The sequence below is a fragment of the Portunus trituberculatus genome, chromosome 49, assembly GCF_017591435.1.
Source record: "Portunus trituberculatus isolate SZX2019 chromosome 49, ASM1759143v1, whole genome shotgun sequence".
Taxonomy (NCBI): domain Eukaryota; kingdom Metazoa; phylum Arthropoda; class Malacostraca; order Decapoda; family Portunidae; genus Portunus; species Portunus trituberculatus.
In genome coordinates, this window is record NC_059303.1 from 4858024 (window position 1) to 4876014 (window position 17991).

Below are 17991 nucleotides of genomic sequence, written 5' to 3' on the forward strand. Positions count from 1 at the left end.
CTCCTATTTGAACATAACTCAACATGCTTATAATATCAACTTAGCACTTTTTTGGTTGTGCAGTTGGGTGTGATAGCAAAAAAATTATCACGATAACTGATAAATCAATAATGATACCATTATCAATGATAATTGATATCTGGTGAAGATTTAATGTAATAACCAGAATGATGCTCCTGACAGGAATTTGTGAGTGGCCATGGGGATTGCCAGGAGAAGTTAGTGTCTGAAGTTCTGGAGTGGGGAGGGCAGGTGGGAGGGCTGCTGGCACCTCACTTCACCCCGAGTGTCACCAGCACCGCCACTTTCCTTTCTCTGTATTCCTCCCTGTGTCGCCATGCCTCGGTATCACCTGACCACACCTTCATGTTGCTCTCCAAGGTGAAATAGAAACACATTACCTGCTCACTATTATTCCCTTATTTTGTAATCTACTCTCCTTTCCTTCATTCAGTGTTCCTTCAGTCACTCATTGTTCAAATAATTGTTTGGTTTACTAGGTCTTTTGAAATCTTTGATTAATTTTACAAAACTCCGTAGTTAGTATTACAGTTGTTAGTCAGTGAATCAAGCAAGCAGCTTATTTACCTATATTCATGAATTTCCATTGGAAATTTTACTTTTTACAAATACAAAGATTACAAAAGAGAAAATGATATAATAGAATAGCCAAAGGACTGGAAATATGATGCCATTAATCATATGTCTTCATCAGTTTGATCTGGAGAACTGGGTGTCCACTGCTCAACTGAGCACTGGCGAGTGTAGCAAGCTGGTGGGGAGTGTTGGGGCAGCTCTGTGTTCCCTCCTGCCCCAGCCACAACCTAGTCTTCTCATGGTGCTTGAGGTAATGTGGAGTGGATTGCTGTCTACACTTATGAATTTAATGTATTTACCTGTCTGAATACATTTTCTCTCTGCATTGAAAGAAATTAGTATATTTCATACATTCAATCAAAAAGCATTGAACGTATAATGAACATAAAGGAAATATATTGGATATGAATGCATCCTCACTCTATCTGGTATATATTTAGTTTTATATAATACCAATCACTCTAAAGTGCAAGGTAATAGCTTTTCTGACGTGTGCACACAGCTGTACCGAGTCCACTTGAAGAGTTTGCTGAACCATAAGTTCCCTCAACACTACATGGAAGTGCTCAACATACTGCTTCAAGTGTCTGCCTCCACACAGGTGAGCTGCCTCACTCTGCCTCATCTCTTGCGTGAAGATATAGTTATTTTTAAGTGGTGATAATATTAGGATTGATTTAAGGATTTCTTTTTTTACCTATAGAGAAATTTTTTATGTAAACTAAACCTTAAGTCATCAGGCTTAGGAAATAATAGTCTTATTTTCTGCAAAGAAAGAATGCGAGTAGTCATGTTTATGTTATGTGTGCAGGAGGACTGTGGTGGGGTGAGCACTGGTCTGTGGTATGACCTGATCAATTCTCTGGCGATGGGTGTCACCTGCTTCACCCCAGACATGGAGCGGCAGGCTGTAGTGCAGGCTATTAGGGACTACGCTCAGCATCAGGCAAGACTCTCACAAGCTATGGTAAGTTTTCCATGCAACTCATAGACAGCCTAGAGTTACCAGTTAATAAGGAAGTTAGATTTTAAAGATTTGATGTACAGTGGAACCTTGGTTTACAGACTTAATTAATTCCTGAAGGCCATTCATGAACTGAAATGTTTGTGAACCAAAAAAATTTTCCCAATAAGAATAAATGTAGAATAGATTAATCCATTCCTGGATCCCAAGGCTGTGTTTAATAGAGCAACTCGGCATTCACCTTGTAGTCCCTGCAGCACATATCCTCTCTCAAATGCTTTTGTGTGCCTCTCAGCTGGAATAAACAAAGATTGTTATTGTTATAATAAAAGCATCTAACTGACAGCAAGATGGGATACATTGATCTTCCTGATGACTTTTATCATGCATCACTTGCTGTCCTGGTTGTGAGGTGCCTCTGTGTTGTGATCAACTGTGATGACAAATATGGTGGCCTAAACAAATATTTTGCAGAATCTCGTGATGCCTGAAACTTGACATACCAGCAAAGCATCTTGGAAATACAGTTATACTTTGAGATTCGAATGACCCAACATATAATTTACGCCTTGAAATACGAGGATATTTTTAAGATACGAATAGCGATACATGGCGCTGAAAAGAAGAGACTTAGAAGAGTCTTGCAATAGATATGAAACACAAGATAATTGCAAAATATGAACGTGGTGTGCGTATCTGTGACTTGGCCCTTTGCACTAACGCTAGTAGTAACTGTAAAGTCAAACCATTGTTGGTGTATCATTCTGAGAACCCCAGGGCCTTTAAAGCATCTAAGGTGTTAAAAGAAAACCTCCAGGTCTTGTGGTGTGCCAATAGTAAGGCATGGGTAACTCGCCAGTTCCTCCTCCATACTACATATATGAAATTCTATCACAGCGTCGGTAAGTATGAATGCATGTTTAACCCCTAAAGCTCTCGCAAACTCAGCAGGTTTGGCAAGAAACACACAAAATAGCCTGTATTCACATACTGATTACACTTGGAAATTCAATAAATGAGTGCCCACAAGCAACTCTTCCTCTTTGCAATGCAAAAAACCAGAAGTCTCTAGATGCTGTGGTTACCAATATACAGGCAATCCCCGTTTAACGAAGGGGTTACGTTCCTAAAAAACACTTCGTTAAGCGAAACTTTGTTAAGCGAACCGATTATAACAAGTTTAACCCTTGATTTGAACTTCCATTGGGAGTAAGCAAAGCGAGAGTGCATCATAGTACAGTAAAAGGTTTAATGAAAGTAAAAATTATGAAGTTAAACATTTAGGTAGTTTAATTTAATTCATTATAATGTACACTAATGTATGTATGTATGTAACTTTATAATGTTGATGATCTTAACTTTATGAAGGGAAGGAGAGTGAAACGGGAAAGACACTAACCGGCAACATGTGGAATGTAAACAAAGTGCGCATCATGGTACTGCATACAAAACTTATGTACCACATTTCCACAAGGCTTTCCATTTTATCCATTGTAGAGTCACGAGTTCAGGTGGTTCTTTTAGCTTGCAAGGAAGATACGGTCTCACCAGCCTTCTTAATAGAGTCTGCTGACTTGAAAATAGTAGACAGTAGATGGAGTCAAGATGGTGGCCAGCAATGTTATTAGTTTTCTGGCCTCTCTCGTGTCTGTGAATAATACCCAGCTTCACTTCGAGAGTAAGACACTTCCTGGTCTTCTTAGGAACGTTAGGCCACATTGCAGGGCGTTTTGGTGGTAAGTTGAACTAGGGAAGATGAGCTACTGGTGACGCTGTTATGTTTTGACTGGGGAGTGAGTGGTGCACGTGATCTTGATCTTGATCTTGATGCTACAGGTAACGCAGAATTTCTTCTGAGTCAGGCCTTTGTATCGGCAGCGCCTGTGTTGTCCACGAGAGGCTTGATCTTGATCTTTATTCTACAGGTGTTTCAGGATTTCTCCTGAGGCAGGCCTTAGTACCAGCAACTCCTGATGTATTCAAAAGCCTGTCAGCTTGCATGATACAGTGGGGCTTTCAAATTTGGAAAAAATTACTTGGATAAAACTTCGTTAAAGCGAGTTTGGTGTTCGTTAAACGAGCAGATGGTAGTAAAATGAAACCTTCGTTATAACAAAATTTCGTTGTGTGAACCTTCGTTAAACGGGGGTTGCCTGTATCAGGTTGAATGAGGTGGTATCATCGGTGTACTTGGTCTTGCATCCGATCGGGTTCAGCGGCCTTGGCTAAAGCGATAGAAAATGGGCCCCTTGTATCTCTCTTTCTCTCTCTCTCTCTCTCTCTCTCTCTCTCTCTCTCTCTCTCTCTCTCTCTCTCTCTCTCTCTCTCTCTCTCTCTCTCTCTCTCTCTCTCTCTCTCTCTCTCTCTCTCTCTCTCTCTCTCTCTCTCTCTCCTGTTCTGATACCACTCATTCAAAAGGTGTCTCCCCACAACATGGCAAGACACCTGAGGTATAGCAGTAAGGCACGTGGAAGAGGTGGCAGAATCAGACACTGTGAAATCGCTGTCGCTCCCACCATCCATCATTGGTGACACAGTGACGTAAAGCATATGTTTACTCCTAATGAGTGCTGCCAGCTCACAAGCAAAGAAAAATTAGAAGAAAATATAGCCGTAAAAAGCCTAAACATCTATCGACATGCCCCGTGTCTTGCCCCTGCCTTGTCAGGTAGAAGGAAGGGGGGAGGTGGGAAGTCGGAGTGGGATGGAGAGAGAGTGAGGCAGAGAGGGAAGCTGGATTAGAACATGGGAGAAACCCTGGTCAGCTGAGGATTGGTGAGATGTATACTGACTTCCTAAGTAAAATAAGTGACGGTCAGTTAGTCAACATTCCATATAGAACAATAAAATCACAAAACAACGATCCTATCCTAAGTGGATGACAGACAGATTAAAATTATGTATAGGGCAGAAAAGGAATATATAGAAGAGGCTAAAGGCAGGAGATGAGGCTTTAAGGCCACTATACCATGAATTAGTAAGAACAGTTAAGCAGTTAACAAGGAAATCTAAAAGTGAATATGAGTTGAGGGTAGCCAACCAAGCAAAGATGGACACCAAGGGATTTTTTCAGTTATACAAGATGAAGAGTAGAGAAGAATTAGGTTCATTAAAAACAACAAATGGGGAAATGGCTAGTTCAGCGGAAGAGATTAGTAGAATTATGAACGAGTATTTTTTAATTGTCTTCACCCAGGAGAACACACAGGAAATCCCAGATAGCGAAGAGGTATTTAGGGCAGAAGATAGTGAAAAGCTGACAGATATTCATATAACTAAGGCAATGGTAGAACAGGAGATAGATAAACTAAAGAAATTCAAGTCACCAGGACCTGATGAAGTATATCCAAGGGTTCTAAAGGAATGCAAGGAAGTCGTCAGCGAGCCTCTAGCGGTACTTTTTAGGATATCACTGGAGTCAGGTGAGGTACCTACAATGTGGAGAGAACCTAATGTGGTTCCCATATTTAAGAAAGGGGATAAAACCCTAATGTCTAATTACAGACCTGTCAGCTTGACTTAAGTTGTGGGTAAATTAATGGAATCAATGATAGCAAAAAAACATTAGGGAACACCTAGACAAACACAGCTTGATAAATCACACACAACATGGGTTTACGAAAGGGAAGTCGTGTCTTACAAATTTGTTGAGCTTTTATAGTAAGGTTTATGAGGCGGCAGATAAAGGTGATAATTATGACATTCTATACTTAGATTTCAGTAAAGCCTTTTTTTTTTTTTTTTTTTTTTTTTTATATACCATGTGGGCTTTTCACAGGAATTTATGGGCTAAAGGGGATACTTTTTAGGGTACTTCCTATCTTAAAGCCCACCCGCTAGGAAACTGTTGCTCCGAGTGAGGAAGCCCAACCTACACTCAGACCGTGGACAGGATTCGAACCCGTGCGCTTGGAGACCTCTAGGATCCCAAAGCACGCATCTTTGACAAGGTACCTCACCAGAGGCTCTTAAAAAAGGTCAAAGCACACGGTATAGAGGGTAGAATATTAGGTTGGATTAAAGCGTGGTTAGACGACAGGCGACAAAGGATAGTAATTAATGGATCTAATTCCGAGTGGGGGGAAGTAGTTAGTGGGGTGCCACAGGGCTCAGTTTTAGGGCCATTATTATTTCTAATATACATATATGTATATGAACGACTTGGATAGTGGAATTAATAGTGATATCAGTAAATTTGCGGACGACACAAAGATAGGTAGATTAATTAGGTCCGATTCAGATGCTAAGGCTTTGCAGGCTGACTTGGATAGGATGAAAGAATGGACAGATAGATGGCTAATGGAGTTCAATATTAATGAATGCAGGGTACTGAGCGTAGGTAGAGATAATCTAAGCAATACGTACACAATAGATGACGTGGCACTAGGAAGTTTCAAGTATGAGAAAGATTTAGGAGTCATAGTTAGCTCTGATCTCGGTACAAGGAAGCAATGTATTGAGGCCAGAAATAAGGCGAATAGAGTATTAGAGTTCATTTTTAGAAGTGTTAAAAGCAGGAGTCCTGAAGTAATACTAAAATTATACTTGGCGCTGGTCAGGCCACATCTTGACTATGCGGTACAATTCTGGTCCCCACATTACAGGAAGGACATAGCTCTGTTGGAGTCAGTGCAAAGGAGGATGACTAAAAAGATACAGGGAATGAGGGATATTCCCTATGAAGAGAGACTGAAAAACATTAATCTGCATTTCTTAGAGAGACATAGGTTAAGAGAAGACCTGATAGAAGTATTTAAGTAGTGTAAGGGTTTTAACAGAGGAGACATGAATGTAGTTCTTAGGATCAGTAGCAGGGACAGAACCAGAAATAATGGGTTTAAACTTGAATTCAGGTTTAGGAAAGAAATGGGAAGAAATTGGTTTTCAAACAGAGTGGTTGATGAGTGGAACGGTCTCAGTGGTCATGTAGTCAGGACTGAGTCAATAAGGAGCTTTAAAAGAAGGTTAGATAAATTCATGGATGGGGAAGATAGATGGAAATAGGTAGATTAAGCACACTGGGACTGCCTTGTATAGGCCTGGCAGCCTCTTGCAGCTTCTTTCTTTTCTTATGTTCTTATGTTCTTATGTGATGAATGTCTATCGATGTGTCCCGAGTTTTGCAGGTTAAGTTGTTATTTTGGGCAATATGGTACATTTATATCATGCATACAATAAACATTATATTTTAATATTAAATCTGTATTTGGTTGGTATTTAAAGCATGTTGATTTTTTGAGGGGGTAAGTTTGTATCACAATAACGAATTAATTCTATTTCCATTAATTTCTACGGGAAAAATTTATTTGATATACGATTTTTTTTATATAGAATGATTGTCACAGAAGAGAGAGAGAGAGAGAGAGAGAGAGAGAGAGAGAGAGAGAGAGTGGGGGGATACAACAGGCCGATAAACTGAGATGTGGCAACTGTGCAAGACTAGGTGTTAAAAAGTGGACCACACCAAAATGGCCACTTAAGAGTGACCTGACTAACACATTTCACTTTCTTGGGAGGCATAATGAGGGCCAATTTAATGCAAAAAAAAAAAAAAAACAGCACCACAAGAAACACTGTTTGCAGTTTGGTACCATGAGAACAACTGATGGTCCTTGCGATGCCATCTCACGCCAAAGCTAGCAACTCTGTTTTTGGATCAAAATTTTTGTTCTTGGGGCATTCATGGAACTAAGGTTCCATGTATAGTGTTATGTTTTAACTTTATTTTATATCTAAGGTATTGTTGCTTTTAATAGTTATGAAATGTAGGTGACACTTGAGATTAATCATCTTTTTGGAATTTTTACAGGTGGATGATACACTGAAAATGTTGTCCAACTACTTTGTGAAGCAGCGGCTGGAGTTTGGTCTGTACGGTCTTTACCCAAAGTACCGACTGCATATCAGACCTATTTCAGTATTCCTCTGCCTCTTGTCCCACACCTACATTGTCACCACACTGCATGCCAGACCTGGCACCCTCCAAGACGATGGTAAAACATGAGGAAAATGTGTTCATTCACTTGTAATTTTTATGATGTTTCTTTGTCAGAATAAGGTTAATGAAAAAGATAAGAAAAATATTAGTAAATTGAATGCTCAGATCCTTCTGGAAAGTATCAATTCATGAATAAACTCCTGAAATGTATGATAGACTATATTTTTCATTGAGTGATAAAAGGTTGATGTTTTGTAGAAAGATGATACATTGATAGATCAGTTCAGTCAGCATTGTTAAAAGAAGCTTAAACTGCTTTGTTTGTAGATGAAAGGTAAAAAGAAAGAAAATTGTGCTTTGAGGAATGAATGGTGGTGATCATGTCTTTGTCATTGACAGTGGTGCAGAAGGTGTGGAGGACAGTGGAGGGTGTGTGGGCTGGGTGGGTGGCCCCTCTAGGTGGTGCTGACAGACAGACATGCCCAGATTGGCTTCGTCACCTCACTCATGACATTCAGCTGCTGTTGCCCTGGGCTCCAAGTGATGCCAGTGCTGCTGACTCCATGGTTGCTATGTTTGTTGCTTCCATTGATTACATCCATGAGTTGCTACCAGGTGAGTCATATACTGTGCTATAATAACAAACTCTCTCTCTCTCTCTCTCTCTCTCTCTCTCTCTCTCTCTCTCTCTCTCTCTCTCTCTCTCTCTCTCTCTCTCTCTCTCTCTCTCTCTCTCTCTCTCTCTCTCTCTCTTATTATTGTTTTTACCTAGAGAAATCAAACTGGAATTAGAGATAATGATGAAACTGATTATATAAGTAGATAATATTGATTTTCTTTCTGTTTTTCGTAGTAATATTTAAATAGCATTGTTAAGGCTTCTTTTTACTAAATGCATAACCTTTACACACACACACACACACACACACACACACACACACACACACACACACACACACACACACACACACACACACACACACACACACACACACACACACAGGTCAGTCAAGCATGCTGTCCATCTTGTTGGAGTACTACAGTAATACCTTTGCTGTGAGAGAGGTGAAGAGTCATGTCTTGGTGGTAGTGCACACCCACCTTGCAGCCCTCTCCTGGCACCACCTGCATCCTTCCCTCCAGGACACCCTCACCCTGTGCAAGGTATGAAAGTGTTGGCTGGTTATCTCTTTTTAGTGTTGTAATTTTTCTCTTCACTCAATAGTTTACTACCATCACTTTTGTAGGTGTAATCTGACATAGCATTGAATTGAGAATAAATAAGTGTGCATTTCAGGTATTATCCGAGATTTTTGTATTATATTGAAAATTCAGATTATCTTGGATTCCCTATTTATTGAAACTACTGTGTTGAGAGATCTTCATACAGACCTTGTCCATACTTAAAGTTTAGATCTTTGCCATGTTTTCATATATGATTTTTGAAGCCATTGAGGAAATGAATAATAAGAGTGATGTGTGTGTGTGTGTGTGTGCACATGCATGTGTGTGTGTGTGTGTCACATGTAGGTGGTGGAGCAGTACCTGCCAGAGTGCCACAGCTTCATGGGGCAGGTGTTAGTGCAGGTGAACTGGGGAAAGGTCCTTGAGGCTGCACTGGCACCCCCCACCACCAACAGCCACATGGCAATCAAGGCCTCACAAGGGTAAGCCAAACAGAGTTGAAGAACTTTGTGATATGAGTAAGACGTCTCTTATTATTCCTGGTTGTAATATAAATTTGTTATGCATATTTTATATACTTCACCCTCCTTTAGTAATAGTAAGGTTTTAGCATTTTCTAAGTTAGTCTTATGTATTCCCTTATTTTACTTATCTCCTTACCTCATGTGTGATTTTTATACAATATGTTTTATATAATGTGTTTTGTTTTTATGTTTCAATTCATTATTGTAATTCACTTCTCATATATTGAAGAGAATCACTGTTCATGTGTTTAGTTATCAATACAAAATGACTAATTAGTACTGTAACATGTCTTTTGTATGTCTAACTATTTATTGTTTGTCCATCATCATCAGTGAGTGCCATACATCTGTGGGGAGTTACTCATCAGATCAGATTGCTGCCAAACTACACACCTGCCTCCTCAACCTCCTAGTGAGGATCTCCATGGAGCCAAGTGTGAGACAGGTGAGTGTAACATTTGAATTATACCATGTTTGCCAAAGTACCTAATCAATTTTTTTTTTCCCTCCATACTAGAGCATGTGGTCTTAAATTTCAAGCTCTTTTGTTGTAGATAACTTTGCACTAACACCTTTCCTATCTTGTTCATTGATGGATAAAAATCAGTATATAATATAGTATATCTATTCATTTACACACACACACACACACACACACACACACACACACACACACACACATAATGAGAAATGGATAATGAGAAACTGATCTTGAGAGAAGAATATGACATCCGAAGCACAAGATCGCATAGTAAAAAGCTGAGAAAGGGAAGATGTCTGAGAGATATTAAAAAATATAGTTTCCCGCAGAGATGTATTGAGACGTGGAACAGTTTAGAACTTTAGATGAAGAAGTAGTGTCTGCAACGAGTGTGCACACTTTTAAAGTAAGATTGGATAAGTGTAGATATGGAGACGGGGCCACACGAGCATAAAGCCCAGGCCCTGTAAAACTACAACAACTAGGTAAATACACACACACACACACACACACACACACACACACACACACACACATTCTGGAGAATCTTGGATATGAGACTGAGGAAGTGGTTCATAACCCAGAAAAGTACAGCAAGAAAGGACTAAAGAAACTTACATATGAGCGAAATGTAATGTATTCCAACATAAATGGAGTGATATCGGGGATTTTAGAACTCAACGATTACTTGAGGGACAAGAACCCAGATATTGTGGGTCTTACTGAAACAAAACTGAGAGAGGGAGAAGACCTGATGATGGTTGGAGAAGGGAAATATAATGTTTGGAAAAGAAATAGAGTAGGTAAGATGGGAGGAGGAGTGATGTTGCTGGTTAAAAAGATATAAAGGTGGATCAAGTGAAAAAGGTATGGGAAAGGCAGAAGTGCTAAAGATCAGAGCAGAAACTAATGAAGGAAAAAGAGGCACTACATAGTGGTGTACGTACCACCTAAGACAAATGCATGGTCAGTACAGGAATATGAAGAAATGATAAGTGATACAGGAACATGTCTGGAAGAAATGTTGGGTGGCTGTGAACGAACTATAATGATGGGAGATTTTAATTGTAAAGAGGTGTGTTGGGAGGACTGGTCAATGGAAGGATCAGAGACAACATGGGGAAATACACTATTGACACTGGCAATGGAAAATGTGTTAACTCAGTGGGTCAAAGAAGATACTAGGTTTGGAGGAGAGGGAGCATCGTCAAGACTGGACTTGGTCTTTAGTACAGAGCCAATGGTCATTGAGGAGATGAGGGTGGAGTGCCCTTTAGCAAAGAGTGATCATGCAGTTTTGGAGTTCAAGGTGATAGACGAAGAGAAATCTAGAAGAAATGAAGAATATAAAGTGGGAAGATGGAATTATGCCAAGACAGATTTTGGAAACCTAAAGAAATTCTTTCAAGAGACAAATTGGATGAAATTCAAGAGTGCTAAGGAGCAAATGAAAAGTGGAAGGAATTTATAAAAATATACAAAGAAGGTGAGAAAAATTTGTACCAATAAGACAACATAGAGAAGTTGGAAAGCAGGACTGGTTTAACGATAGATGTGAAAAGGCTAGAACAAGAAAAGAGGATGCATGGAAGAGGTGGAGAAGGAAAAGACGGATTAAGCAGTGGGAAAGTTACAAAAGAGCAAGAAATGAATATGTGTTGATTAGAAGAGAAGAAAGAAAGAAACAAGAAAAGGATATAATTGATAAATGTAAAGACCAACCAAGGCTTTTTACAGACATGTGAACAACAACATCAAAAATAGAGAAAGTATTGAAAGTTTAGAAGTAAATGGAGTATGCAGTGAAGATCCCAGGAAATGGCAGAGGCTATGAATGGATGCTTTCGGAAGGTATTCACAAAGGAGACTGCTTTTGACAAACCACTGGTAATGGAACAGAAAGGGATTATGAAGGAGTTTCAAGTAACTGTGGAGGAGATCAAGAACATGATGGGGAGTTTAGAAGTGAGAAAAGCTGTGGGACCTGATGGGGTATCAGGATGGATTTTAAGAGAATGCAGGGAGCAACTGGCAGAAAAAGTTTGTGAAGTAATTGATGCCTCATTAAGGGAAGGTGTAGTGCCCCAAGACTGGAAAAGAGCTAACATTGTCCCAATCTATAAATCAGGTAACAAGAGAGACCCATTGAACTATAGACCAGTGTCACTTACAAGTGTGGTAGCTAAGATGTGTGAGAGGGTGGTGAAGAATAGATGGACAGACTTCTTGGAGAAAAATGACATACTTTGTGAGTGTCAATTTGGTTTTAGAAAGGGCGTTCATGCACGACAAACCTGATATGTTACTATTCGAGGGTGATAGATGTAATACAGGAAAGAGATGGTTGGGCTGATGGAATATATCTGGATTTAAAAAGGCCTTTGATAAGGTACCACACCAGAGACTGATCTGGAAACTTGAAATGGTAGGAGGAGTGCATGGCAGTTTACTAAAATGGATGGAAGACTTTTGGTAGGAAGAGAAATGAGAACAATAATTAAGGACAGACCATCAGAATGGGGCTTGGTGGAGAGTGGAGTTCCACAGGGATCAGTGTTGGCACCAGTAATGTTCGCGGTCTACATAAATGACATGGTGGATGGGGTGTCCAGTTATGTGAGCCTATTTGCAGACGATGCAAAATTGTTAAGAAAAGTGAGATGTGACAAAGATTGCGAACTACTCCAGGAAGACTTGGACAGAATATGGAAATGGAGCTGTACATGGCAAATGGAGTTCACACGACACACAAGAGTGAAAGAAGAATCAGGAGTATGTACAAGATAGGAAATGAAGACATAAAACCAGTCATGAAGAAAAAGACCTTGGGGTGACAATTACCAATGACCTATCGCCAGAGAGACATATAAACAAAATACACAAGTATTGAACACACACACACACACACACACAAAGAAACACACTAGAGAAAGTACAGAGGGCTGCAACAAAATGGTGCCTGACTTAAGAGATTTGACTTATGAAGACAGACTGACAAGAATGCAACTTCCAACCCTGGAAAACAGAAGAGAAAGGGGAGACCTGATAGCAATATACAGAGTGATGATTGGCATGGAAAAATGGATAGGGATATTTGTATGTGGAATGTGTCGAGAGGGCATGGGAAAAAACTAAAATGGCCACTTATAGGAGAGATGTGAAAAATGTTCACCATAGCATGGAATAGTTTAGTGGAAGTGGTCAACGCAAGGAATATTCATGATTTTAAAAAAAGCTTGATATGGAGTAGCTCTTTTCCGTATGTTACAATTGTTGTCACACACACACACACACACACACACACACACACACACACACACACACACACACACACACACACACACAGTGTGTGGTGTGGAGATATTTGGGTGTGTCTCACGGCCCTGTTCAAGATGAGTAGGTAAAATGAGCTCTGAGCTTGTTCCGTAGGGTAACTCTGTCTCTGTCTCAGAGACTGCAGTTCAAACAGTGAAACACACACACACACACACACACACACACACCATAGTGTAGTGGTTATATATATATATCTGTAGATTCATAAGTGGCAAGGCAAATGGGCAAGCCTCTTAATGTGTGGCCCTGTTCACCTAGCAGTAAATAGGTACATGTAACTTTCGATTGTGGCCTCGCTTTCCTGGTGTGTAGAGTGTGTTGTGGTCTCAGTCCTACCCAAAGATCGGTCTATGAGCTTTGAGCTCACTCCGTAATGGGGAAGACTGGCTGGGTGACCAGCAGGTGACCAAGGTGAATTACACACACACACACACACAGATTTATCTTTGAAGAGCACCAAGCAAGTAATTTTTTCTTGGCTCTTGCAGTCACCCCTGCTCCAGACACTGCTCCTTGAGTCTGAAAGATTTGCTTGGTGGCTCATAGATGGCGACAGCTTCCAGCGAGTTGTTAATTGGTGGGTGATGAGCTGTGACCCACGTATCATCCTCTCCTTGCCAGACAGAAACCCAGTTGACATCTCCATCATACAGTGAGTACAGCATTTTTTTATTTTTATTTTTTTAATTAATTAATTTATTTATTTATTTATTTATTTATTGATTGATTTTATTTTTTTATTTTTTTATTTATTTATTTATTTATTTATTTTTTTTTTTTTTTTTGCACAAGAGGGAAATCTGCTAAGGGCAAGAAAATATTAGAAAAAAGGCCCACTGGAGCAGCAGGTTCCCTAAAAGATTTGAAAGAATCACCCAAAAGCCAGAGACAAATGTCCTGAAACCTCCTTCTTAAAAGAAGTCAAGTCATAGGAAGATGGAAATACAGAAGCAGGAGGCATGCAGTTAGCAAGATCAATAGAGCAGTTAGCATGAAAATAGCAATAAAAGATAGAATGAGATGTAACATTTTGGCAGTGAGAAAGAGGCTGAAGACAGTCAGAGGAGGGGGAGTTGATGAGACGAAAAGCTTTAGATTCCACCCTATCTAATAAAGCTGTATGAGTGGAAACCCCCCTAATATGCAAAGAGTACTCCATACAAGGATGGATAAGGCCCTTGTACAGAGTTAGCAGTTGGAAGAGCAAAAAAAAACTGATGGAGACACCGCATACCATTATCTCTTTTCTCCACATGTAATGTTTTGTATGTACAGATCCCAGCACTTGACTCCTTGCCAATCCTGGCCATATAATTTCTCAGTAGCAACACATGGTAGCTCCACACCAGATGAAGGCTTCAGTTTTCATTTGATTGATTCAACCACCTCAAAAACTAAGTCATTAAGCTTCTCCCACCTAACCTTTCACTCCTGGTCCATGCCCTGTCCCTCCCTATGACACCTACCGAAACAATAACTTACTCCCAGTGAGATCTAATAGCACTAGTTCAGGAGGTGCTGTGAACCTTCCATTAAAGCTAGTTGTGATCTCATTGAATGTTTCCCTTTGTGTCTCACAACTCAAGGGGGTAGTCACAGCCTACCCTCTAAAGACAGCTCTCCTTCTTCACACAAAACTACATGCACTTACCACACATACACCCTTCACTCCAAATCAAAATTTAAAAGAAAATGGGACCCAAATAAACAACGCCTCGGAGTCCCCTCTGGGAGGGGACCAAAAATGTCCCCAGGTCGGACACCTCTCCTGTTGAAGACCACAAATGCCTTGACACCTCCCTCAACTTTTTCTACATAAACTTCTGCAACATTCGCGGTCTTAGATCTAATTTTCAATCTGTGGAACACCACCTTTCCTCTACTAAACCTCATCTTCTTTTCCTCACCGAAACACAGCTGTCTGAGGCAACTGACAGTAGCCCCTTCTCTGTTCCCTCCTACTTTCCTCATTTTCATTCCAAAGTTGGATATTGCGTCTATGTACGGAACGACTTAACTTGCTCTCGTGCCCACGCTCTTGAGTCTTCCGAATTTTCCACCATCTGGCTTAACAGTCACTCTCAAACTAAATTCATCTGTGCTGTTTATCTCTCCCTAACTCTTCTGACTATAGTAATTTCTTCGACTACTTAACTTCTAAAGTGGAGCACATTCTGTCCCTCTACCCTTTCGCTGAGATTTCCATTCTTGGAGATTTCAATGTTCACCACCAGCTTTGGCTTTCCTCTCCTTCACTGACCACCCTGGTGAACTAGCCTTCAACTTTGCTATCCTCCATGACCTAGAGCAACTGGTGCAACACCCTACTCGTATTCCTGACCGTCTTGGAGACACGCCCAACATTCTTGATCTCTTCCTCACCTCTAACCCTTCTGCTTATGCTGTCACCCTTTCATCTCCGTTGGGCTCCTCCGATCACAATCTCATTTCTGTATCTTGTCCTATTTTTCCAATCCTCCGCAGGATCCCCAAAGCGAAGGTGCCTCTGGCGTTTTGCCTCTGCCAGTTGGGGGACCTGAGGAGGTATTATGCTGATTTTCCTGGAATGATTATTGCTTCCGTGTCAGAGACCCATCTCTTTGTGCTGAACGCATAACAGAGGTGTTAGTATCTGGCATGGAGGCGTACATTCCTCATTCTTTTCTCAACCTAAACCTTCTAAACCTTGGTTTAACTCAGCCTGTTCTCGTGCTATACATGATAGAGAGGTTGCCCACAAAAGGTACTTGAGCCTTCCATCTCCTGAATCTCATGCACTTTATATCTCTGCCCGGAATCATGCCAAGTCTGTTCTTCAACTTGCCAAACACTCTTTCATAAATAGGAAATGTCAAAATCTTTCAAACTCAAACTCTCCTCGTGACTTCTGGCATCTAGCCAAAACATCTCAAATAACTTCACTTCTTCATCTTTCCCTCCTTTATTTCATCCTGATGGCACCACTGCCATCTCTTCTGTCTAAAGCTGAACTCTTTTCTCAAACCTTTGCTCACAACTCCACCTTGGACAATTCTGGGCTTGTCCTCCTCTCTCTCCTCCCTCTGACTATTTCATGTCTACAATCAAAATTCTTCGTAATGATGTTTTCCATGCCCTCTTATTGTACTCAAAAACTGTGCTTCTGTGCTTGCACCTTGCCTGGCCAAACTCTTCCAACTTTGTCTATCGACTTCTACCTTTCCTTCCTGCTGGAAGTTCGCCTACATTCAGCCTGTTCCTAAAAAGGGTGACCGTTCTAACCCCTCAAACTACCGTCGTATAGCTTTAATCTCTTGCTTGTCTGAAGTTTTTTAATCTATCCTGAATAGGAAGATTCTCAAACATCTGTCACTTCACAATCTTCTGTCTGATCGCCAGTATGGCTTCCATCAAGGTCGCTCTACTGGTGATCTTCTGGCTTTCCTTACTGAGTCTTGGTCATCCTCTTTTAGAGATTTCGGTGAATCTTTTACTGTTGCGTTAGACATATCAAAAGCTTTTGATAGAGTCTGGCATAAAGCTTTGATTTCAAAACTGCCCTCCTACGGCTTCTATCCTTTTCTCTGCAACTTTATCTCAAGTTTCCTTTCCGACCGCTCTATTGCTGCTGTGGTAGACGGCTACTGTTCTTCTCCTAAACCTATTAATAGTGGTGTTCCTCAGGGTTCTGTCCTGTCACCCACTCTCTTTCTATTATTCATTAATGACCTTCTTAACCAAACTTCTTGCCCTATCCACTCCTACGCTGATGATACCACCCTACATCTTTCCACGTTCTTTCAGAGACGTCCAACCCTTCAGGAAATCAACAGATCACGCGGGACGCCACGGAACGCCTGACTTCCGATCTTTCTAAGATTTCCGATTGGGGCAGAGAAAATCTAGTAGTTTTCAATGCCTCAAAACTCAATTCCTCCATCTATCAACTCGACACAACCTTCCAGACAACTATCCCTCTTCTTCAATGACACTCAACTGTCTCCTCTTCCACAATGAATATCCTCGGTCTGTCCTTTGCTCATAATCTTAACTGGAAACTTCACATCTCATCTCTTGCTAAAACAGCTTCTATGAAATTAGGTGTTCTGAGGCGTCTCCGACAGTTTTTCTCGCCCTCCAACTGCTTACTCTGTATAAGGGCCTTATCCGTCCCTGTATGGAGTACTCTTCGCATGTTTGGGGGTTCCAGTCACACAGCTTTGCTTGATAGGGTGGAATCGAAAGCTCTTCGTCTCATCAACTCCCTCCTCTGACTAACTGTCTTCAGTCTCTTTCTCACCGCCGAAATGTTGCATCCCTTTCTATATTTTATCGCTATTTTCATGGTAACTGTTCTACTGATCTTGCTAACTGCATGCCTCCCTCCTCCTGCGGCCACGCTGCACAAGGCTTTCTTCTTCCTCTCATCCCTATTCTGTCCAACTCTCTAATGCAAGAGTTAACCAGTACGCTCAATCATTCATCCCTTTCACTGGTAAACTCTGGAACTCCCTCCCTGCATCTGTATTTCCGAATTCCTACAACTTGTCTTCTTTTAAGAGGGAGGTATCGAGGCATTTGCTCCCCTAATTCTGGCTGACGGTTTTGGCACTTTTTGAACTCTTTGGAGAGCCAGCGCTCAAGTGGGCCTTTTTCTAACTTTCTTTTTTTTTTTTGCCCTTGGCTGGCCCTCTTCCCTACGTAAAAAAAAAAAAAAATAAATAAATAAATAAATAAAAAAAACTCCTCTATATGTGTGTGTGTGTGTGTGTGTTTCTATTTTCCTTTCTCTTATTTTTGTTCTTCTTTGTATTGTTGTTCTCCATTAACATAGCAAATACAGTATAGCTAAATTCTATAGTCTTCGTGCTCCTCCTCCTCCTCCTCCTCCTCCTCCTCCTCCTCCTCCTCCTCCTCCTCCTCCTCCTCTCACATTTGGAACTTGAGCCTTCCATCTCCTTACCTGTGTGTGTGTGTGTGTGTGTGT

The 17991-nt window shown here is 40.7% G+C and overlaps 1 protein-coding gene across 1 annotated transcript in view; it reads left to right on the forward strand.

The window, feature by feature from the left end:
- The window catches only part of LOC123499133 (ectopic P granules protein 5 homolog), an 80878-nt gene that overhangs the window by 24523 nt on the left and 38364 nt on the right, over window positions 1–17991 (forward strand). Inside the window, 10 exon segments of the mRNA XM_045246782.1 lie at window positions 184–381; window positions 716–847; window positions 1100–1198; window positions 1409–1564; window positions 7371–7554; window positions 7899–8114; window positions 8503–8663; window positions 9030–9166; window positions 9542–9653; window positions 13514–13677. Of these exon segments, the coding sequence (XP_045102717.1) occupies window positions 184–381; window positions 716–847; window positions 1100–1198; window positions 1409–1564; window positions 7371–7554; window positions 7899–8114; window positions 8503–8663; window positions 9030–9166; window positions 9542–9653; window positions 13514–13677 (1559 nt within the window).